This window comes from Emys orbicularis, chromosome 3, assembly GCF_028017835.1.
Source record: "Emys orbicularis isolate rEmyOrb1 chromosome 3, rEmyOrb1.hap1, whole genome shotgun sequence".
Classification (NCBI taxonomy): Eukaryota; Metazoa; Chordata; order Testudines; family Emydidae; genus Emys; species Emys orbicularis.
Genome location: NC_088685.1, coordinates 178,260,515 through 178,285,756, shown reverse-complemented (window position 1 = coordinate 178,285,756; position 25,242 = coordinate 178,260,515). Strand labels below are relative to the sequence as shown.

The 25,242-nt window shown below is 42.9% G+C and overlaps 1 protein-coding gene across 2 annotated transcripts in view; it reads right to left on the bottom strand.

Annotated features, from left to right (window-relative positions):
- Positions 1–1,862: 1,862 nt before the first annotated feature.
- The window catches only part of DYNC2LI1 (dynein cytoplasmic 2 light intermediate chain 1), a 55,230-nt gene continuing 31,850 nt past the window's right edge, over positions 1,863–25,242 (bottom strand). The window contains exons 12-13 of one of the 2 annotated variants that reach the window (XM_065401633.1): positions 22,016–22,108; positions 1,863–1,925 (exon numbers count right to left, since the gene is read on the bottom strand). In XM_065401633.1, coding sequence (XP_065257705.1) covers positions 1,863–1,925; positions 22,016–22,108 — 156 coding nt within the window. Of the gene's footprint in view, positions 1,926–6,122; positions 6,195–22,015; positions 22,109–25,242 lie in introns of those variants that run through there. The other variant, XM_065401632.1, reaches the window with a different exon arrangement.

Genomic DNA, 25,242 nt, shown 5'->3' with positions numbered 1-25,242 from the left:
AATTCTAAACTGGCTGTACAGTACTATATACCAAACCTTGCAGTATTTGAAAACATTATTTGGGCAAAGTAGTATCCATCATTTTGTTGTCTTTCTAAATTATAGTAAGTGAGGAGTGAATTACATTCACACTATTCATATATTTTTCCTTTCAGTTAACAGTTTTAACTCGTGTTGGAAACATGTTAAATACTATGAACAAAACAGTAAACACTTAAAACTAAAAATTTTATATATTTTTTTTAATTCACAAAAATGTTTTAACATATTTGTAAGTGCACTTAATAAAGAGGTGCAGACACGGGAACAAATGTTATTTGCTTTGTTAGGGATTATTCTTGCAAGCTTGATGACCAAGGGGCACAGCAATATTTCCTCTAACAGCTGCACCTCACCTTTCCCCCCCTCAATAAATAATGTTAAAATATCAAAGCATAATGTAATAGACATGGTAACTCAGTTGTGTGACAGGACTTCACTTCGGTCTTCAAGTTATTAATGCAAAGGGTGGAACTAAGATACTACAAAATTTGCACAGTCGAATGTGAAGTAAAGTGAATGTCTGTGAATCTGTATATAAATTTAAGCTCAGAAATTGTGAAATTGCTCAGCACCTGTGACCAAATATGTAACATATAATAAACTATAACATTCCGAGAATGAAAAATTCATGTTAGATCATCCTGCCCAGCCCCTTTCCAGTTCAGGATAGTTCACCAAGAAATTTTCTTATGTGCTCCAGCCCAGTGGTTGTTCAACTGTCCATTTTTGTGGTAAGATGACATACCTCTCATGGGCCACCTCTTGTCTCAGTACCTCAATCCTCTATTGCTTGGTTCTCAAATATTTCATCCTGCTGATGGACAAAAGGCTGAGCTTTACTGGTTTATGTTAAGTTGGACTGTCTCCATCAATGACGTTTCCATCTTTTCAAATTGCACTAGAAGACTATGAACATTAGGAATAATTTCCTACCATTAATCTAAATTTCCTTTTATTAATGCACACAAATATCCCACAATCTGTGTATGGAGAGGTGGGGACTTATATTTACTGATAGTTAACACCTTTATTAAATTAGAGCATTAAATTTGACAAACCATAACAAACTATCACTTCCAGGATGGGTAGCAGAATGGTTCTCATTGTCCAGAAATCCTAACAGTACTCAATTTTATTGGTGAGCAGGAGCCATAACATAGTTCTATGCAGAATGGGTATAGTCTTTGGGAATCTTCTCCTATACAAGATTAACAGAACCTGGTTTTAACTACATTATATCAGGTAGCTTGTATGAAAGTCTCTCTCTTATAGCACTTATCAATTAATGGGTAACTTAGTACCTAAAATATGTATCTGCAAACTGGGAAACATCTGACTTTATACACATTATATTTTGTGTACACAGGTACAGCTCTGGGCTTGCAATAATCTGTTTGTGCCCTTAAATGCATATTTTATGTAGGAACTTAAAAAAACCAACAAAACATATGGCCTTAAGAGTCCCATTCTTCATATTTAAACCCATCCATGGGAATAATCTTTTTAAAATTTTCCAAAATCTACTTAAGTTTGATGATCCAGGTTTATTTTCTCACCAGAAAATATTTTCAGTTCACATGATAGTACATGAATTTAATTATTAATTTATAACAAGTTTTTTTTATAATTTAATAATAGATGCAATCATGATATATTAACTGTTTATTTATTGTATGTTTGTTATTTGGTATTACATATTTTTCCAATTGTATAAAACACCAGTTTCAATTACTTTGTATAATACTCAAAAATGATGATTGATCTTAACATGTACAAAACATAAAATTAAAATCAGTGTGAGAGCTAAGCACTTATCTCAATCAAGATTCAAACTCCATTTCTTTCCAGGATTTAGAGGCATTTCTCTTATATTGTTCTAGTTCCTAAAACACAAACACATTTCAAAACACTTAGCATGGTATATCCCCAGTAAAATAATAATAAAATGCATACATCTGTAACTTTCCAATCTACCTGCAGTTTAAGGTTTCTAGCTATGTTTCTAAATCATACATTATCACAATTTGAAATAGTACAAGAAGAAATTTTGATCTTACTAAAATTAAAAATGTTTAGCTTTAGAGGCTGACTAAGTTGCTGTCAGGAGAGAGAGCGAGATGTGATTTCCTCTCCTAGCTATTCACTTGCCAGGACAGGACAGGCCAAGCCCCAAGTTGGAAGCACTGTGGAGACATGGAAATTTGCCACTATCTATTGAATATTCTTTAACTTTATTGCTTTGTTTGTGTCATAGAGCCCTAGATTATAATGGCAAAAATAGTTTCTTATGCACGGTGTGCCAAATTCAGGACTTTATCCATTCCAAGCAGTGATCTGTGTACAGGGTACTGTCCATGAGAATCCTATGCGGGAAAGAAGCCATTTCACAGAGATTACTTTTACACATGACTGAAGTAATCCCTCCACAGCCCCAAAGCACTTCAATTGGTGGGGGCGGGATAAGGTTGCACACATGTGTGTGGAAGACCAGCTCAGTCACAAAACAATTAATCCACTCTTTTACCCATGCTAATTCATCAGGATCCTTTACCAAGCTGAAGCTTCATGGGGTGTGTGCATTCCCTCCAAATCAAGCCCTTGGCCTTCTTGTACGAGTTGTTCTGCTAGCGATAACTCTGTGGCCAGGGAGATGTAGCTAGATTTCCCTCTTCATTAGTATGCTCTATTTTGACCAGAAAGTAGTAGCCTGAAACATTTCTTAAAAGATCACAAAGGATTTATTTGACATGTGTACAGGAAGATTCTTCCCTCTACATTAATTTATTTTTTAATCAGCTATTCTGAATAATCCCTTTATGGGAATGAGATGTATACACCTGAATGTAAAAATAAGCAAAAACTAAAGAGGTAGCATTTCAGGAAGAAGTAAATCCCAGTCAGTACTGGGAAATCTTTAGGAAAAAAGCTTTGAGGAACAGATTATTAAGAGCAGCAGTAAAAGTTGTTACTGTGAAGATATTAAAAAGGCAGGCACTTAGAGGCAATCACCACTACAGCATAAAGAACAATAGCCGGGTAGACAGATGGACCTACATGACCTTATTCCATCCAAAAATGTTACTATGAATTTTGATGCATATAAAAAGCTTTAGAAACATTAGCAAACAGCAGTTTTATCTTTTAGTTTCATGCAGTGATGCGTACCGTATGGCATCATAGTTCTTAAAGATTTATGAGCCGAGTTATTTCAAAGTCACTATGTCTTCTTTACATACACGACTCCAAGTTAGCTAAAGGATTGTATTATTCTAATTACAGCCATATAATTTTAGGTCTATGGTTATCTACTGTTTGCAATTTCAAAGATCAGTTATCCACCTGCTACTGCATTAGAGTGGCATGTTTAGCTACACCACACAGAAAAAATTCATTATGCTGGAAATTCCCATTTGCGTTTAATTAGTTTACATGAAATTTTGATATAGCACAGTTATAACTCACCAAACCACTGTAGTATTAGTTTTTAGACAGCAAAAAGACCTTCCTGCTATGTTTTCAAGGAAATACACACTGTATCTGTGTTTTATGTTACAACTCTAATGTGAGGATAGCTGCTTGGAGTCTGAAGCAGGAAAGTCAGTGTAATGGCTCCCCTTTCTTGACTAGGACCTCTTCTGAAACTAAATGCCCAAGCCACAAGGAACCAAAAATCTACTGAGCCTTACCTCCCACGCAATCCTACTGCAATCAATGGGGTTGAAAGGGCTGCAAGTCAAAACAGATTTTTGTGCAAGCTCTCCTCATAGCTTAAGAATTCATGCAAAGGCAGTTGGTATGGCAGTCTATTAAAGGCAGCGTCAAGTAAGATTCTCAGCTGATTTAAACTGGCATAACTCCATAAACTTCAAGAAAAAGATGCTGATTTGCAAGAGCTGAAGAGACAGCCCTTCTATTTAAGTGAATAAGGGAACTTATTTTAAGTCTAGCAGGCCTGTTAATAATCAGGACTCACTAGTTTAACATGTTTTAAGAAGAAAAACAAAATAAGGCAGAGAGAGACAGAGAGTGCACTGGATTTCAGGCCTCCTTTCTAAAACCAGATAAAGGGATAGAACAACAGTGCTAGAAACCTTTGCAAATTCCAGAGCCAGTCTGCAGGAACCACAGTTCAGTAACTCTTGTAAATGTGATTGGGGGTTGGGGAGTTCCAGTAGCTTGTGAGGATGGGTGGGAAATCAGAGAAAAAAAGGTGAACACAAACCAGTGATTAGTATGAGTACTGAGCAAGTGTCATATGATTGCTATCCTGATTTTAATGGTATGGACTAGATAAAACAATAGATGTTTCACAGGAGTTATTCAGGCAAATTGACATGAAAGCCACACTTGTTTGTGTTTAATAGAAATGATGGTCATGAGGCTCGTGGAGAATAATAGGAGACATAAGCTAAAATGATATAGGAATGGAGAAGATTTCTCCTAAAAAGGGAATATGGAAATAAAATATGAAGTAAATACATGCCCCTTTTGAGGAAAATGTACAACCTCAGAGTCTTGAATCTTCTTTTAATATAGATTTTTAAAGCTATTTTTAGTGGTTAAATCAAATGTTATTTCAGTACAACCTAACTAATCTGTACACCTGATAAAGTCACACAACCAAAAATTCTCTCTCCATACTTACCAAAGCCAGCATCTTTCATTATCAAGGGAGCCAGCATGCTGTCTGATGCAGATTCTTCAAACCCTTTGTTTTCCTGAAGGTTTGAGGCATTTTCCAATATCTTCAGGAAAATAGGTTTGTAGTAGTATTTTATAGTGTTTTGTAAGAAGGGGTGCTGCCATTTGCTTACCCCAAAAAGTTTTTGAAGATAGTGTCTGATTTTCAGGGAGGTGTTCTGTGTGTCTGATATTGGTTAAGCCACATGATCTCCATTTGCTTCAGTTAACCACTGTAGTTTTTTTTAAATCATATTCTTCTAAGAATCAATGGTTCAGATGTATTTATCATTTAGGTACTTTGGCCCTGATCCTTAAAAGGTATTTAGGTGCCGCCATCCCTCTTTAGGCACCGAAGTCTATAATTTAGGTGCCACTGACATTTTCAAACCTACTGCTCAGCTGCTGCCTTAACCCTGTACCTTGGCTGAAAATTCTACTGGGCAGCAGGCTGCCTATGGGCTAAGGGTCAGTGTTAAGAGGAGCTACACCTAAGTATCTTTAAGGAACTGGGCTTCCCTGGATTCCAGTCTATTGATTTAGTCACCAGGCCAAGGCGAATAGTAAAGTGATGTTAACTGTAAAATATTATTTATACAGATATATCAAAATACAGCTTGCAAAAAATTGAAAACACATGATGAAAGAATCCCAGAGTCAAGTGTTAAGTATTAAGGCCCTTGTAATAAGCCATTTCATGATAAGCTAAGCACCTTTCCAAATAAATTAATGAGAGTCATCAAGATGCACATTTGGAAATCCCTTGAATACAAGCAAACATTACAATATAAACCTAAAAGCTATTGGCATTTTATGCTCAAATCGCTAATTTCTAAGTACAGCTAACACACATACACAAGTCTCCATTATGATGGCACAACACTAGTATTTAAACACTCACTACGTATTCAGGAATTACTTCAACAGAAAATTCAGGGTACCCCATGACCTTCAAAGAGATCAATCCTATACCCCACACCTGGGGTGACCTTGAATAACTATAATGAGGTAAAAATTATAGTGCTTTTCTGCGCTAGGATTTTACAGAAATGGCTATCTCAAGTTACCTATCATGATGTAAAAAACCACAACATTTTTGCAGTGAAGAAAAAGTCTTAGAGCTTCAAGTGTTGTTAGGTAATGCATGCCTCTTCTATTGTGAAGAATTAAAAACCCATGGAATATTATAACAACCAAACTAATGCAACAGAACCTTGATAATTTGAACTAGTGACTAAGAGACGCATTGGAAACGTAAGTCAGTTTTGCAAACTAGCAAGTAAGTGAACAAATTTTAAAAGTACTCTGTTCTGATATTTTTGTCAACAGATATTTAGCTTTACCTAATTATAACTACAATTAACAGTAAACTTAATAAATGTAAAGAATATTTTGTAAAACTAATGAAATACCTCTGTGCAGAATCTGCTACTAAATCTTTGCTGAGTTGTGAGAAGATTCCACCAATGGCTCTGTGGATATGGGGAAAGCGGAGGACATGATATATCTTGACTTTAGCAAAGCTTTTGATACGATCTCCCACAGTATTTTTGCCAGCAAGTTAAAGAAGTATGGATTGGATGAATGGACTATAAGGTGGACAGAAAGCTGGCTAGATCATCAAGCTCAACGGGTAGTGAACAATGGCTCGATGTCTAGTTGGCAGCCGGTATCAAGCGGAGTGCCCCAGAGGTCGGTTCTGGGGCCGGTTTTGTTCAACATCTTCATTAATGATCTGGATGATGGGATGGATTGCACTCTCAGCAAGTTCGCAGATGACACTAAGCTGGGGGGAGAGGTAGATATGCAGGAGGGCAGGGCTAGGGTCCAGAGTGACCTAGGCAAATTGGAGGATTGGGCCAAAAGAAAACTGATGACGTTCAACAAGGACAAGTACAGAGTCCTGCACTTAGGACGGAAGAATCCCATGCACTGCTACAGGCTGGGGACCGACTGGCTAAGTGGCAGTTCTGCAGAAAAGGACCTAGGGGTTATAGTAGAAGAGAAGCTGGATGAGAGTCAACAGTGTGCCCTTGTTGCCAAGAAGGTTAATGGCATATTGGGCTGCATTAGTAGGAACATTGCCAGCAGATCAAGGGAAGTGATTATTCCCCTCTATTCGGTACTGGTGAGGCCACATCTGAAGTATTGCGTCCAGTTTTGGGCCCCCCACTACAGAAAGGATGTGGACAAATTGGAGAAAGTCCAGCAGAGGGCAACGAAAATGATTAGGGGGCTGGGGCACATGACTTATGAGGAGTGGCTGAGGGAACTGGGCTTATTTAGTCTGCAGAAGAAAAGAGTGAGGGGGGATTTGATAGCAGCCTTCAAGTACCTGAAGGGGGGTTCCAAAAAGAGGATGGAGCTTGGCTGTTCTCAGTGGTGGCAGATGACAGAACAAGGAGCAATGGTCTCAAGTTGCGGTGGGGGAGGTCTAGGTTGGTAATTAGGAAAAGCTATTTCACTAGGAGGAGGATGAAGCACTGGAATGGGTTACCTAGGGAGGTGGTGGAATCTCCATCCTTAGAGTCCTGGCTGGGATGATTTAGTTGGGGTTGGTCCTGCTTTGAGCAGGGGGTTGGACTAGATGAGTTCCTCAGATCTCTTCCAACCCTAATCTTCTATGATTTTTTGTGCAGATTAGTGATGTTCCAATCTATTTTACAAAATCAACATTAGAAAAGGAAGAATCTGATTATCTGATGAGAGTTTCAAACATATGGCTATCTGGTATAGTAACCTAGATTGGAGCATACTTGGCAAGTTACTCTCCATCATATCTTTACACCAATGGACAGGCAGAAAAAACATTAGGAAAGATATCTAAATTATTGTTTGCCACACCACTTTTTACAGTTTGCATGCTAAATGCTGGGATCCTGTCAATGCAGTTAGCACAGAGGCAGCTAAAACAAAGTCTGCCTCTCTACTTCTTTGTGCCTTCTCACCATTCCATCCTGCTGCCTGATGCTACCATGGAAAAAGAGATCATTTTTGCCAAAAGGGTTCTAGTAGTTTAAATTTAATCTTTGTAAATAGAACTGTTACTTACACTATAGTAACTGGATCTTTAAGATGTGTTGTCCACACGTATTCCACTTTTAGTGCATATGTGCCCCAAGCACATGAGACTGGAAACTTTCTAAAAAGCGGTGTTTGTTGGGGCTGCACCCTCTAGCACCCCATAGCCATGGGCTTAAAGGGGCAGGTCAGCCACAGCTGTTCTCTAGTTCCTATACCAAGGGTGGGCTAACTACGGCCCTTTTAATCAGGCCCTTGAGCTACCGTCGGGGAGCGGGGTCGGGGGCTTGCCCCGCTCTGCGTGGGCTGTGGCTCCCGGAAGCAGCAGCAAGTCCCGCCTCCTACGTGTAGGGGCAGCCAGGGGGTTTTGCATGCTGTCCCCACCCCAAGCGCCGGCTCTGCAGCTCCCATTGGTCGGGAACCGTGGCCAATGGGAGCTGCAGGGGCAGCGCCTGTAGATGGGGCAGCGCGCCAAGCTGCCTGGCTGCGCTGCCGCGCCTCCACGTAGGAGCTGGAGGGGGGACATGCCGCTGCTTCTGGGAACTGCTTGAGGTAAGCGCCTCCCGTAGCCTGCACTCCTGCCACACACACCCCCGTGCCCCAACCCTGACCTTGATCCCCCTCCCGTCCTCCAAACCCTTTGGGTCCCAACCCAGAGCACCCCAGAGCCGGCACCCCCTCCCGCACCTCAACCCCCAATTTTGTGAGCATTCATGGCCCACCATACAATTTCCATACCCAGATGTGGCTTTCAGGCCAAAAAGTTTACCCATCCCTGTCCTACTCTTAAAGAATACAAATTGACAATGACTCAATAGTAGCGGGAAGGGTTGGGGAATACATGTGGACAAAACATCTCAAAGAACCATAGTTATTGTAGGGTAAGTAACTGTTAGTTCTTACAATAATTGTTCATATGTATTCTACGTCTGGTGACTCACAAGCACTAACTAATGTCCTGGAGGTAAGTCTACCAGAATAATTACTTCAGGACAATTCGACCAAAGCAGGCATTTGACCTGGAGCCCCTTATCAAGGAGTAATGCTGCGTGAAGGTGTGAACTGAACTCCAGATAGCAACTTTATAAATCTGTGAAATTGAGATCCCTTGCAGTGATGCACCAGAGGCTGCCTAGCTTCTGGTGAAATTAGTCCTAACCTGCCCAGGCAGGTCTAAAAGGCCCACCTAGTAGTGCCTCAACATGTTCCAAAACCCATTTTGACAATCTTTGAGTGGAGATAGGTTGCTCCTTCATTCTGTCAGCAAAGGACAGGAACAGTCTAGAAGAATTCCCAAACTGCTTTTTTCTGTCCAGGTAATATGAGAGACACCTAACAATGTCCCAGGTATGAAATTTGGTTTCTCCCCCAATAGTCTGACGCTTGGGAAAGAAGACATGTAGGTGAATCATGTCATTAAGATGAAAGTCAGAAACCACTTTAGGTAAGTGAAGTCTCAGCCACTTTGTCCTTGTGGAATACTATGTATGGAGGCACCATAAGGGCTTGAATCTCTCCTATTCTGGTTGAGGTAATGGCCACTTATAAAGACTGTCTTCATAGACAGACTGTACAAAGAATAGGACACCAGGGGTGTGAAGGGAGGATCCATCAAACTTGTTAAAACAATGCTGAGGTGCCAGGAGCATGGGGGGGTCAGGAAGTCTTGATGAAGCCGATTGAGAAACCTAGCCATGGTTGGATGGGAGAAGACGATATGGCCTTCCACAAACAGGTGATAAGTGGAGACAGCCAATAGTGTACTCTACTGAAGTGATCTGAATGCTCTAAAGTGAGCAGGTAGTCAAGGATGGCAGCAAATGGAGCTCCTAAAGGGGTTTGCTGCTTCTCTATAACCCAGATAGGGAATCTCTTCCATTTAGCAACACAGGAGCTGAATCTGTGATGCTTCTTGTTCAGGTCAGATGTGAACAAGTCTATTCTCAGGTCCCCCTACTGTCACGGACCAGGGTGTAGGAGGGTCACGTCTAGTGGTCGGAACAAGGCAGGCAGGGGAGCAATCACAGCTGTGGGCATAAGCATGGAGCAGCCACTGGCCAATTGCCACTGCTGGGCTTAAGAGCAGTTGTGGCAATGCCCCCTAGCCAATCAGGTGATCTGGCCAAGTAGGGTTTCAGCTGCAATTAGGTAGCTGATCCCGGGCCCAGCTGCAGCCTGTCATTCCTGACACTCTCTCTCCCCCCACCAAGGGTGCCTCCTAGTGGGCCTAGGGCCTGGTTTCTCAGGATGAGCCCAGTGGAAGTCCTGTAGCAGTTCCAGGGTGTGAATGTTTTCAACCAGTTCACAAGATTGGTCGTTTACACTGCAGCTCTCCCAGTCCACCAGGTACAGGAATTTTCCCCTAACTCACCTGGAGTCAAGGCATTGTTGGTCTAAATATTCTTCTTGCCCCCAAATGGTTATGGGCGCAGGTGGTGGGCTGGAACATATTCTCAGTATTGTGCTTAGGGAGGGAAATGTGAAATACCAGATGGATCTTGAGCTAAGCAGGTATTTGCAGCTTGAAGGCTATAGGACCAACTTAATCCAAGATTATGAATGGACCCAGGTACTGGTGATCGAGTTTGGCTGACAGGCAGGCCAACGTGAGGTTCCAGGTAGACAGCCAGACATTGTCCCCCACGGCTAGGCTGGGGGCAGTCCAACAACCCTTGTCAGCATGATGTTTGTAAGTTTCCTTTGTGTATTTCAATTACTCCTTGAGCTCTTGGTGTACTTGGCCCAGGTGGACAGCCCAGTCTTCAGCTGCATGTACTGAGGCATTTGTGGGTACATCAGGATCAAACCCAGGAAAGAAACTGTAGCTTGCCAAGAATGGACTTTGTTGGGTTGAGGCATGGGTTGCATTGTTATAGGTGAATTCCACATAGTGGAGCAGAGAAAAACAGGCATCCCTTTTGGAAATTCAAGAAACAACATAGGTACTGTTCTAGAATCTGGTTGACTCATTCCATTTGCCCAGTAGTCTGCAGGTGGTAGGCAGATGAGGTGAGGGACTCTCTTCGACCAAAAATGGGAGACAAACTGAGGGCATCAGTCTGACACGATGCCAACTGGTAGCCCACAGTTGCGGAAGATATTCTACAGAAAAAGGTGTGCGTTTCTGGGGCAGTAGCGATGCAGCGGCATGGAACAAAATGTGCTGTTTGGCTTGGGAGATCGACCACAACTAGAATCACCGTGCACTCGTGATAGCAAGGCAGTTTCAAAATAAAGTCTATAGATTCATTAGGCCAGGCTAGAGGGGGAATGGGCAAAGGCTGGAGATGGCCAAGCAGTTTTGAGCATGGGCTCTTGGTTCACGACTAAAGATCACAAGCCCTTACATACTCCTTGATACATACCTGTAGGCCAGGCCACCAGAAATTCTGCAATATCAGGTCCCACATCTTGGATTTGTCAAAGTAACACATGAGCAGCATGTCATGACATAGTTTCAGGAACTGGAGTCTAGGCTGACTCTCCGGAATATAAATACAATCCTTGTGGTAGAGGCGATCCTGTGGTCTGAGTTCAGAGCCAGACTGGGCATCTGTGTTATCCAGCTCTGGCAGATCATAGTCATGAAGGGGTCATGGGGCAGCTGAGAATGGATGGATGACATTAGATTTCGTCAACTGAGCCGTTGACAAAGTTGGACCCTTTAAAGATTGTAGAGGGAAGTTCCTCGCCAGGCTCAAGGTACTCCTCTTTGAAGGACAGGGGGATCTACTTTCTCATTTCTAACCCCTGAGTGATAGATTACAACGAAAAGACAAATTGGGCAAAAAAGAGATAACAGTGGATCTGGCATTGATTGGGGCAGCTGCCTGACTGGAGGTACTCTAGGTTCATGTGGTCCTTGAGAATTTGGGCTGGAAATCAAGCTCCTTCCAGGATGTGATCCATTTTTCCAGTGCCACCTGGACTGCCAATAACTCCTTGTCCCAAATGTTAATTTTTTTCCGCTGCGGTCTTTTCCATGGAAGTAAAAGGCACAGGGGTGAAGTTGACTATGGGAGCCCACTAGCTGATACAACACCACACTTATGGCAAAGTTTGGGATGTCGGCTTCCACAGTAGATGGTGTGGTGGGGTCTGGGTGGATAAGAATGGATGAACACCCTCTTCAGCTGATCAAAAGCAAATCAAGGAGCAGATGAACTGTACTCCTTTTCGCAGGAGCACCATCATAGGGACAACCAGGCTAAAAAATCCTTTTATGAAACACTCAGAGAAACTGGCGAAACCCAAGAACTGCTGTACCCAGCATATGTCCTTTGGAGCCTGCCAGTCAGATCTGCCTGCCACTTTGCAAGGGTCAATAGTTAGTCCCTTTGGGGAGGCAATATACCCTAGGAATTCAACGCATCCCAGTTGAACTTGCATTTCTCAAGCTTCACGTACAGACGGTTTTGCTGGAACCTTTCTAAGATATGGAGCACATGTTGGTCATGAAGATCCTGATCCTTGGGGAAAAAAATAAGGATATCATCACAATAAATGACCACAAATTGGTTCAACATGTGTCTGAAGGTATCATTAATGAAGTGCTGAAAGGTCGCTGAGGGTTGCACAGGCCAAAAGGCATAACCAGTATTCAAAATGCCCGTACCTGGTATGGAAAGTGATTTACCACTCGTCTCCTTCTTGGATCTTAACTAGATTATGGGCTCCATGAAGGTCCAGCTTGAAGATGATCCTGGGTGAGCACACTCTTTTAAAGAGCTCACTAATATGGGATTTGAGGTACCAGTTCCAGATTGTAACCTTATTTAATGCCTGGTAGTCCACACAAGGAAGCAGAGAGCCATCCTTATTCACGAAGATAGGAGCCCCAGCCAGAGACCCGGAGGGGCAGATGAACCCCTTTTGAAAGTTCTCCTTGAGATAGCTCTGGAGAGCTTGTAGCTTTGGCTCCAAGAGGGAATAACATTTGCCCAAAAGGGACCCCCTCTCCAGGCTGGAGGTCAATGGAGCAGATGTAGCTGCGATGTGGTGGCAATATGTCAGCCATTTTTTATTGAACACGTCTGTGAAACCCTGATACTTATTGGGTGTTTCCAACGCAGTTGGGAGAGTAGTCAAGGCTGTCAGGTTTCTGTCCCGACTAACTCCTTTGGTCTTGGGGTCTCTTGGGGGACAGGTAGAGCTGTAAAGGACCTCTGGCCAGGTTCTGGAAGACAATATTGCCAGCAGTCTGGCGAATTAAAATGAACCATTCCAGTCCACCAGCGGATACCAGCGGATAAATAGGTCTACCTTTTATTTTACCTAAATCAACCTTTCCTGTGGGGTGCTGCTAACAAGCCCAGAATCTACTTACAAAGATTGCAGCTTCCTATCAAAGCAGATGGTTTCTGATTTCCCGACTATAAACTTTATCATCAGGCAATAATTCTTAGCCAAGCAACACAGTGGCTCATTCCCTTGTGCTGTAGAGCTCTGGATTGGCTCCTGCAGGAAGCAGAATTGGTTCCTCTTTTACCCTTTCCCAGTGTGCTGCACTTGGACTACTACTGATTCCCCTAAAGCAACTACCAATTATGGCAGTCAGAAATATTTGAAATACTATGTCTCCTACATTTAAAAATCACCCCATTCTACATTCCCAGGCCTCAATCTGAGGTAACTTGAAACTTGGTATTGCAGGCAACCCCATCATTTGGCCAGATTAGCTGATCTCCAAGATCCCTTTCCAAATCCAATTGATTGAAAACAGCACTGGTGGAAGGGAGGGGCTTCAGCGTTGCAGCCGTGGTGGATGATAAAACCGTAAGTCTGAATAGAGCATCTGATGATGAGTGCTGCTCTATGGCATAATGCTGTCAGAATGTATGGGCTCATGCCCAGGTTGCTGCTTTGCAGATGTACATAAGGGGCACATTATTGAGGAAGGCTATTGAGGAAGGGAGTGCTCTGGTGGAGTGTGTGCAGGTTCCCAGTAGGGGTTGTAGCTGTTGATGACGATAACAAAAGTCAATAGGGCCAGAGATCCATTTAGACAGCCTCTGCTTAGACATAGCATGTCCCTTAGATCGTTCTGTGATGGAAAGAAATAACTTTGATGATTTTCTGAACATCTTTGTCCTCTCAATGTAAAATGCTAATGCTTATTGGAGGTGCAGGGTGTGGAGTGTTGCTTCTCGTTTATTCCCGTGATGTTTTGGGAAGAACAATGGAAGATGAATGGGCTGATTCAGATGGAATTAGAAAACAACGTTAGGTAAGAACTTGGGATGTGGTCTTAGGGTAACTTTGTTTTTGAAAAATGTTGTGTATGGGGGGTGTGCCATGAGGGCCCCCTCATTCTCCTACTGGTTGGGCAGATGTGATAGTGACAAGAAAGACCGACTTAATCAAAAGTTGGAGAAGTGAACACATCACTAATGGTTCAAAAGGGGACCCTGTAAGGCATCACAGCACCAGATTGAGGTCCCATGATGGAGTTGGGGCTCGTATTTTGGTGTAAAGTTTACAAAGACCTTTGAGAAAGCGTTTAGTGGTCAGGTAGGCAAAGACTGAGAACTCATCCACTTTGTGGTGGAATGCCATGATTGCCGTGAAGTGTATTCTGATCGAGCTCATGGAGAGACCTGATTTCTTAAGTTCCAATATATAGTCCAGTACCATTGATAAAGGAGAGGAACTCACCATAATTTGTCTATTTTGGCACCATGTATTGAATCTCTTACATTTGTGCATGTAGGTATGCTGGGTAGTAGGTCTCCTGCTGTTTAAAAGAATGTCCCTTACCTCCTCTGAACAGGTCATTTCACTGTCTCAGGGTCATGGAGCAGCCATGCCTTCAGCTGAAGTCTTGCCAGTTTTGGGTGGTGGACCTGGTCCGCATCCTGAGACAGGAGATGTGGTAGAAGAGGAAGAGTGCATGGTGGGCACATAGCCATCTTCAAGAGGTAAGGAAACATTTGTCTGGGCCACATGGGGGCTATCTAGATGACTCTGGAGTTGTTGGTCCTGATCTTGTGTATGACCCTGGACAGGAGAGAAGGAAAGGCATACAGTAGAGGTGCATCCCATTTGAGGAGGAAAGCATCTCCTAGAGAGTGGGGTCCCAATCCCGCTCTCGAGCAGAAGTGTGGGCACTTGGCATTTTGGGTTGTCGCAAAGAGGTCTATAGTTGGGAACCCCCAGTGTTTGAATATGCTCTGTGTATCCTGGTTTTCCTTTCCCTCTTATGGTCCTGGGAGAATTTTCTGCTCAGTGCATCTGCAGTGGTGTTTTGGCATCCTGGTAGGTAGGAGGCTGAGATGTCGATGTTGTGGTTGATGCACCACTTCTGTGCATAGGGAGTGTGACTGTCCCCCCCTTGTATGTTTATATAAAACATATAAGCGACACTGTCTGTCAGAACCTTTATGGCCTTGTCCCTGATCATGGGTAGGAAGTGTGAGCATGCACTACGGACTGTCCACAGCTCTAGGTTTATATGTAGTGTGGATTCGAATGGGGACCAGTGGCCTTGGATCATGTGGTTGTGCAGATGTGCGCTCCCTCTCCCAATCTAACAGGGAAGTGTCCATTCAGAGCATCAACGATGGAAGGTTCTGTATGAAGGAGACTCCTGCGCAAACACTGTTTCGTTGAGCTCACCAATGTAGAGTTGTTGTTTTTTAAACTTTGGTTGGCATCATAAGATATTTGTCTGTGAAGAATATATACTGTCCTGAGCCAGCCTTGCAGGCATCATATGTGCAGTCTGGCATATTTGATGACAAATGTCGTTGCTGACATGTGGCCTAACAGTTGGAGGTGGGTGCTGGCCAATGTCAGGAAGCTGGCTTGCACTGTGGTGATTAGATTGACTAGAGTGGTAAACCTGCATTGGGGCAGTGAGGCTGTAGCTTCCAGAGAGTCGAAATAGGCCCTGATGAACTCCAGTCTCTGCACAGGTGTGTTGATTTTTGTTTGTTTATTTGAAGACCTAGATGCGTGAAGAGAGCTACTGTCTTTTGGATAGCTTTTAGTGCTTCTTCTCAAGTTGATGCTTTGAGTAAGCAATCATGCAAATAGGGGAATATTATGACCCCTTGTCTGCGGAGGTGAACAGCAACCCCCACAAGAACTTTTGAGAATATCGATGGAGCAGTGGATAGCTCCTGTGTGAGGGATGTATCGTTATGTGGAAATATGCGTCCTGGAGGTTGAGGGCAGAGAACCAGTCCACTTTCTAGTGCTGGTTGTGCAGGTGTGTCCCCCAATCTAGTAGAGAAGTGTCCGTTCTGAATCATTGGGTCCTCATGAAATTGGATGGAACAGCCAGTCTCGATCTCTAATACCCATTTGTCTGACATAATGGTCTGCCAAGCTGGGTGAAGTGGGGTCAGACGGTCTTTGAATGGATGAGTGGTTGTGGATGGTTCCAGCACTTGAAAATGTGGTAGGTATCTTGGGCCCTTAACCAAACCCTCAAAATTGTTGTTTGGAGGAAGGATGTTGGGATGTCGAAGGCTGGGAAGGGAGTGGTCACCGTCTTGCGGGTCTCTGCCTCTGTGGGTTACATTGTCTCTGGGGTTGTGCATAAGGTGCAGATCTAGATCTTTCTTCCGAGTAAAACTTCCCCTGTTTTTAATTCTGTATATGTGTGTATATGCCCAAGGATCTCAGAGTTGCTCTGGAGTCTTTCAACATGTGAAGGGACTCACCTGTTTTGGGGCCTTCGAACGGAAGATCCTCAACAATTGAATGTACCTGCTTGTGAAAACCAGAGAGGCGGAGCCAGGAAGCTCGTTGCCTCACTATGGCTGGGGAGATGGAAAGTGCCACCATGTCTGCAGAGTCCAGTGAAGATTGTAAAGCTGAAACTTTCCCAAAAAAACCCTCAGCCTGAGGCAGGCACGCAGCACAGCAAATTTCAGCCAGAATGGCTAAAATTTGGCAAAGTTGTAAATAGCTGAAAACAGCATCTTATAATTGGAAGTGTTGGACAACTGTAACTACAGGCTTTGCTACATGTCACCTATAATTTATATTACAATGGTACCAAGAAGCCCTGACCAGGAATGGGGTTTCATTATGCTAGGTGCTGTACCAACACAAGGGTAGACATGGTCCCGGCTAAATTTTGTTGTAATGGCTTAGTACAAAGCTCTAAAGGAAAATGAAACAAACGGACTGTCACCCTGAGTCCAAAACTGCACATGAAATAATTTGAAATAAATGTGTTTAAATGAAAGTGTATACTTAAATTGAAAAACAAATGTATTCTACAGTATCTGAATGACTCTCTGAGAAACACAAAGCATTGTTTTACGGTATAAATTTTTGTATAAATGTTCCTCTCTGTATTTATAAAGATATACCATAACAATTTATTGAATATAAGAATCTAAAAAGAAAGAAAATTAGACTTCTACAGCATGTAATATTTTCCTGTTAAGATAGGAATGGTTTCAATACCCATTTTCACATAGTTATGGGAAATGTTCAGACATTTAAAAATTGAATGTAGCCAGAGCACTGTTTTCTTTTAGATGTATACTGCTATCTTACTGCATTTAACATCAAATGAAATTCAAAGATCATAAAAGGTTATTTTCATAAAAACAGTGTAAATGTAGCAATAATCTTATAATAACTGAACATAAAGATAGAAAATTTTAGGAAACAACTGCAGATAACTAAAGTAATTTTCTTTTGAATGAAACTTCTCATTTAATGTCTAGATTTTTTTTGTAGCAGTACCACTAAAAGAAGCTGCGTTGACTTCCAATGCCCTTAAAAACAGACGGAAGTCTTTTAAAAAGCAGTCTTTTTTCGCTTAAAACCAGAAAATTAATTTTCAGTATGATTTAATCAACACCTACCAGTATCTTGTTTTACTAGATAAAAAATATTATCTATAATAACAAGTTTAATACAATTGTAAGCTCAAGATATTTAGTAGGAAATTACCCTATAAATTCCATATTAGCATATAGATTAAAAATTGCTTTAATATGCAATGATCTCTAAGACAACTGTTAACATAACAGACATATACAATCACTGTATTGGGTTAACAATTAAATACAGATATGTAAGTTCATAGTCCATAAGGAATTCTTTAAACTCATTTATTTTTTATATCATACAGTATGATTTATATGCATATCCTTGGACAGGTAACTGCAGGTTGATTGTCTTAAGTAACCTAGCATACCTGAGGTAGTCTGCAGTGTGCATATTTACTTACAGGTTATTCCTTGGCAATAAGTAAACACTATATAACTATGATAGCAATATTAATATAATCATTAGGCTCATCTTTACCGGTATGCTAAAAGATTAAATTAGCTACAATAAATGTGGGATTACTTTAGATTAGTTGCAGTGCATTTCTGTAAACGTGTCTTTCATCTTAGGAGGGGTTGCTGGAAAAACTATGATATCTAGGCTTTTATAGTCATAGCTTTTCAAAGGTCTTCCACGTCTACCATCTTAGATGACTGTTATAAAACTTTGTTTAAACCAAAGTAACCTACTTTAAACCAAGTAACCTAGTCTAGTTTTGTGAAAAGAAGGTACCAAAGCTGCGTGAAACAGTCTTCACCCATCTAAACAATAAAGTGTCCTTGTAAAGTAGTAAACAGAACTGCATGAAACACATTATTTTCACAATCAAAATGTGAAATTGTACTAAATAAAAAAATGACAATGACAAGTCACGTGCTCCCATCCCCAAGCAGAAAATATCATGCTAGGCCTGAGCTAATGAGTAGGATTGGATGGCTCAGGACATTGGTAATAGGATACAAAGCCAGCCCATGTTAATGGTAACCAAAATTTGTTACCACTTGTGACAGACCCAGACCAGTGGGGTACAGGAGTCTGGTAGAGGGTAAATATACTGGTCACTGGATGAGTAGTTTTCTGTTCCCTGAGTGACCAGAGAAGGGGCTGCACTAGAGTAATCAGGAACCTGCTAGAACCAGTTAAGGCAGGCAGGCTAATTAGGACACCTGGAGCCAATTAAGAAGAAGCTGCTAGAACCATAAGGCAGGCTAATCAGTGCACCTGGGTTTTAAAAGGAGCTCACTTCAGTTTGTGGTGCGAGTGTGAGGAGCTGGGAGCAAGAAGCTGAGAGGGTGTGCTGCTGGAGGACTGAGGAGTACAAGCGTTATCAGACACCAGGAGGAAGGTCCTGTGGTGAGAATAAGGAAGGTGTTTGGAGGAGGCCATGGGGAAGTAGCCCAGGGAGTTGTAGCTGTCATGCAGCTGTTACAGGAGGCACTATAGACAGCTGCAGTCCACAGGGCCCTGGGCTGGAACCTGGAGTAGAGGGTGGGCCCGGGTTCCCCCCAAACCTCCCAATTGACCTGGACTGTGGGTTCTTCCAGAGGGGAAGGTCTCTGGGCTGTTCCCCAACCCACATGGTGAATCTCTGAGGCAAGAAAATCCGTCAATAAGCGCAGGACCCACCAAGATAGAGGAGGAACTTTGTCACACACTGTTGGACTGTTTGGTGTCCTATAGGCAGAGTCCCACATGTTTTGCAAATGTCAAAGAACACAATATAAAATGAAAAAGAATGTAACCAATGACATCAAATGAAAAAACTCACCCGGCAGCTCCTATGGCTCCTGCCTTGCAGGACTGGGCCTGGCTCCCTAAGCACTGTGACCTGGCAAATGGGGTCAGAGCGCCACTAAGGTAGGCAGGTGCCAGATCACAGCGTCCACAGAGGGGAGCTGGGACCAGTCCTGTGGGATAGGTGCCTCTGCTGTGGGATGAGTGCAGGGTGGGCTCACTCTCCAGGTCCCCTTCCAAACAGGATTTTTTCAGGAATTATGTTTTATCACCCCAGGAGTAATAAAACAAAATTCCCAAAAAATAAAATGAAAAGTTATAAAAAATAAAAAGAATTCCACGGGGCTCTACCTACAGGAAGAGAGCTTCGTAGTCTCAGGCCAGTTTCCAGTGGACAGGTTTCTACATCATCAAATCCAAATGGCAAACTTGTTGGCATACAGAGCAGAGATGCTAAGGAATAAATGGGAAACAGACTGACCTATCCTTTCACACTTACAGGTGGTTCCTGTAATTCAAGGCTTATGCATGTAAGCAGAGTCTGGATGAGCTCTCTTCTGACATCTAGTGGTGAGCTGTGGAAAAAGACTTCAGAAGCTGATCTCGTTTGCATGGACACACCCATCCTGCCTAGGTGGTCAGCATGATAGGAGTGCGTGCCCAAATCATCACTTGTGGCTGGTGTTGGATCCCCAGTCTCCTTGTTATTGGGGCAGGAGTAATAAAGTGTTGTTATCCTTGTTGTGTGAACCAAGGGCAGCAGAACTGTACCTGGCATACCCCAATGGAGGGACTCACCCTCAACTGAACAGCGCTCGCTAGGCAGGGGACATGGGTTCCAAAGCCCAATCAGCTGAGAGAGGGTGGGGCCCATTTGACCCTTCCTCTCTCCTGGATATAATAAAAGAGCTAATTTAGACTCAACTGAGAGTTTTGTTACATGCTGCAGAGCTGAAATCACTGATACCTAGGTCTAAGTATTAGACCTACTTTGGAACAGTGTCTCTATTGCAAGAGACTGCCCAGTGTGCACCAGCAGTGAGGCTCCCCCACTAACAGCTAAAATCACTGAGAGCTGTCTTAAGTGTGTGTGGGGGGACATCTTGGTGAGTGGGCAGCTGGCAGAGAGGCGTGGCAAGCGGCCAGCAAGGGTGGCTGGCAGAGAGTCATGGCAAGCAGCCAGAAGAGAAGCTAGTGGAGAGGGCCACAGCAGAGGCCTGGCAATCGGCCGTAGGGGCGATGAGCAAGTGCCCGAGCAGTTCAGCATGTAAGGTGTCTCCTCTACCACCACCCCCGCCTTCTACACAGGGTTGGAGGTGAACTCTGCGGATGAACCTCTGAACTCTGGGGCTGCACTGGCCAAGGACAGCAACTGTGAGTGGGGTACAGAGAAGTGACGGGCACGTTGAAGGGACTTTTGGGTTGCTGGACTTAAGACCTTGAGAAGAAAAGGACACTGCCCAACTTACTTGGGGGTGGGTGTTTTGCTCATGGTTTGTGTTTATGAACCCTAGATGTGGTGTTTTCCCAAATTAATGCTGAGTGAATTTCCTCCTTTTATTAAAAGTTTTTGCTACACTCAAACTCTGTTCTTGCGAGAGGGGAAGTATTGCCTCTTAGAGGCACTCAGGGGGTGGTGTGTAATTGTCCCCACTGGGTGGGGGCTCAAGCCAGTTTTGTGTTGTATTGTTGAAAAGCAAGCCCTAGATACTGAACCCAGCCCTTGTTGCTGCTGGCTCCACCTGGCAGAAGGGTTACATGCAACATGTCAGGATAGATTCCCTTTGCTGTTAATGATGAACTTCAGTCACCAAGACCATCAATACAGTACCCTTCACAAACACCAACTTAAAATAAAAAATGTAGACGAAAAAAATGTAAAACTCCCACATCCCAACACTATTTCCTGGGTTATTTTGCCCGTGTTCTATAACTAACGCCTCATTGGGCTTGGGTGGACCAAAGGAGGAATCATTTCCGCAATTAAGGGTCCCTCATAGAAAATGCCCAGTTTTTCAATATCAGCAGACCCCTCCTTTTAAACTCAGAGTACTGTCATCTTGGTTAAACATGCACAATCAGAAGGATGAGCAAGGCTCGTCTTTAATTATACTGTGGATGGAGATAACATTATTAGCCCCTGATCTTGTACTAAAGAGCATGAAGTGAAAGCAGATAGGAATCCTGCCCTACACCTATCCCCTCCTGAGAATCATTGCAAGGCAAACCAACATAAATGAGACTGAACATCTCAGTCTTGATTTACAACCAGCATGAAATTTTTGCACAATTTATTTTCCTGCCTTATTCCCAGCAAAAGAGAATCAGTGAACCCAAATGTTTGCAACCAATCTCCCCATTTCTCCAAAACATGGCAGAATTGAAGCCCAGATCTAGGGGAACAGACTCTACTGCCTCTTATGCTGAAAGAATTTTTTTTTAATAACAATACTGTTAGAAGCATACTTGAAGAGGCGTCACGGAAGGTAGCCAATGAACTGTTCATGTCTGACCCAACAACAAGACACAGGACTGTTAGACAATGTCTAAGTGCTGGTCACGATCACATTCCAAGAGTGAGAAGAGAGGAGAAAGATCAACCAACTAGGGTGAGATGGTTTCAATTTGGTTCTCAAAAGCCAAATGTAGATTCTGTGGGTATACATACTAACTGCCTTATAAATGCTAATGAGTATTAGGGGCAGCTGATTATAGTAACATGAGTAGCAACACAATAATGTACCTGATTTTTCTGAGTTCGCATTGCATCAACTTCATACTCAGCATACTGTGGATCCTGGGCAGGGTCATTGACATCTTTTAAGTCCCTAGTACTCTGAAATTTGAAGAAAAAAATAAAAGGATAAAAAACACCAAATCATAAAGTTTAACTTTCAGTGCTTTAACAGAATACTTAGTAAAGAGTCTGAGGAACATAATACAGGTCTTGCAAATGCATGCAAGAAAATAAGCATTTATCATCCATCACTCAGACAATTCAATGCAATATATTCATTTGCGAAGCAGCAAACTTAGTATTTAGGCCACAAGATTCATCCCCAGCAGTTTGGTCTTTTCTGCAGGTGCAATGGAGGTTCCTTAGTGGTCTATCAAGTAAAAAAAACATACTATCAGGGCCCACGGAAGACAACCTCAGATCTCTTTTCTGAATCTTGTACGCGAACAGTCTTGAAAGGTAGCAAATTCTTCTCTGCCTGTGACATTATTTCTATCACCTCAGATTAACACTGCTTACTTCCTGGTTTTGGAATGGATATAAGCATTCATGCTTCAGAGTACAAGCCAACCTCTAATTATCAGGAAGAATGAGGAAATGTCCACCGTGGACAAATTATTCCATAAATGCTCACTACATGGTTTCTTGCACCTTCCTCGGAAAGAACAGGTAGTGGCCACAATCAGAGACAGAATTCTGGACTTGACAGACCACCGGTATTGATCTCGTATGGCCATTCCTATATTGGTGTTCAGACACAACACTGGCAGACCTGTTAAAGTGAACTAAAAATATTTGTACTGTGAAATTTAACTGTACAGCACAAAGTGTGCACTTAACAGAACTGGATGCTTTCCTTTTCCTGAGTGAGGGGCCATAACCCCTGTGTCATCTTGTCTTCCAGGTTTGCTCCCCACCTTGTGAAGTTTGCTTCCGTAGTGACTATGCAAGGGTATAGAGTGAAGATTGGGTTAGCTTTCTGCAAGTTAATTGCACTTACCTGTTCATAATGGGACATCTGGACATGATCTGGGAATGACACCTAATTTTGCACTACATCTGGTGAGGTTCTATGTCTTCATGGCCACATGATTCTGTGGCACCAACCATCCTAATTGCTGGAGACAACTGGCTACAGTTGACAGCTGCCAGGAAATGGCTAATACGATTCTTTGCATTGGTCTCAAAAAGTTCTTGATTTTGAACACTTGGTAGGTCTGAATCTTTTCCACCATCTGGTAAATTATGTGAGTCTGTTTCTCTGGAAAGAGCACTGACTGTGATGTTGTCCGTGAATGAATATACTTGCAATCTGAGCTTTGTTGTGACTACTACGAGCCATTTCTTAGAACTCTGGGTGCAGAGGGTAGATCAAAAGGAAGATTCCCTGTATATACAAATGCTCATTTTATCTTCCCCTTATTGAGAATTTTGTTGATTTGGGAAGAAAGTGTGCCTAGGTTTTCATTGGAAGTTTCTGCTCCATATATATATCTTATTTTTTAGTAGGAGACTAGTCTCTACTTGACTACCTATGGTGTAGGTAGTGACTAACAGATGGCTATGCTGGCTTTGATAGTGAGACTTAGGGCCTCCCTGCTTTCTCAATTACTATTTCTTTTTATATTTTCCCCCAAAGCCTCACACCTGTAAGTTTGGATGCAAAGGGTATCTGCTGGGATGACTGATTGCTATTCATAGGTATGAACATGGTTGCTTTGTAGCCACTGAGTTAGGAGTCAGCCACTGTTCTTGTCACAAATAACACCAGGACCCAAGAAAAATTGCCAGATAAAAGACATTTTGCATACTACTGCAAGGACTTGACCAGAATATGAACTCAAGACCTCTCTCACTCAAGCAAGTGCCTAGATGACAAGCCACTTGCTTGCCATGAGATAGGTTTTCCTTCTTAAATATGGGCAATATTTGTAGTCTTAATGGCTAGTTAAGTCTTTGAAATTTCATTGTACTTTCCTCACTCTTATGGTCTATGGGATCTTTTGGAAGAAAGTCCCCTTCTGAAGGGGACTATGTCTTAGTTCAACACTTTGTTTTAACCAGAAGTACCCATCTGGATTTTATGAGGTGTCCTCACAAGGAGGTGAGTACGGAAAAATGTATACCTCATTCTGCTTGAAGAGGAAGATATTTATTACTATTACTGTTATTAATGAGTTCCTTTTGAGTCATTCTCTTCCTGTCCTGGGAGAGGTTTTTGCCTACTTGTTTATAGGAAGGATGTAGCACACTACTCAACCTGTCAGACTATTTAACTGAGGAGAGATACTGGGACAAATACCTGATTGTGGAAACAGCCCACTGGATTGCACTGATGCCTGAATGGAAGCCTGCCTGCTTCCCCAGGATGACTAGCACCCATTTGAGTACTTCAGGAGAGACCAAGTACCATTCTGGGCTTTAAATCACTAAATGATGAGTTACTGTGAACATGGGAGATTACTCACTTACCCCCATCCCTCCCCCCAGTAATTCCATGATGGTGAAGCTGCATGGGGAATTGAGTCCTATTATACCTCTATTTTGGGCACAGACTTCCTAGAGTGCATCATATGCTTTAATGAGGAGCCAGCCTATGGAAAGGTGAAGAGAAACCCATTCCCATCCTTAAGCCTCTTTCCCTAGTAGAGTAAAGGTCCGTGACTGAAAACCAGACAGGCACAATTCTCATTGTGCTGCTTCATGGGACAGGACCTCACAGACAGAAGATACTTCTGAGGGCATTCTGCGCCAAAAAATTAAATATCCTGCGCACAATATTTTAAAATTCTGCACGTTTTATTTGTCAGTTAATAAATGCAGAGGCTCCTGCATGGCAGTGGGGAGCACAGGCCACTGGTTTTACGAAGGTGGGAGATCACCCTGCAGCCTCCACACATCCCCACAACCAGGACACGGACTCAGTGGTGAGGCTGCACCCGACCCTGACACAGCACAAGGCCTGGGCCTGCCGCAGAAATACCCTGGCACCCTGCCCCTCTGTGCCAGGCGCACGAGGTGTGGGGCAGACAGACTCAACCAGGCAGGATCCAAGTGTGGAGGGGCTCAGTGTGGGGGGATCCAGGTGTGTGGTGAGAAGATTCTGTGTGGGACAATCTGGGTGCAGGCAGCTCATCGGGGGATCTGGATGCACAGAGGCTCATTGGGGGGGGGTGTTCCCAGTTGCAGGGGCAATGGGACTCTGTAGGGGCTTCCAGGTGAAGGTGGTTGGG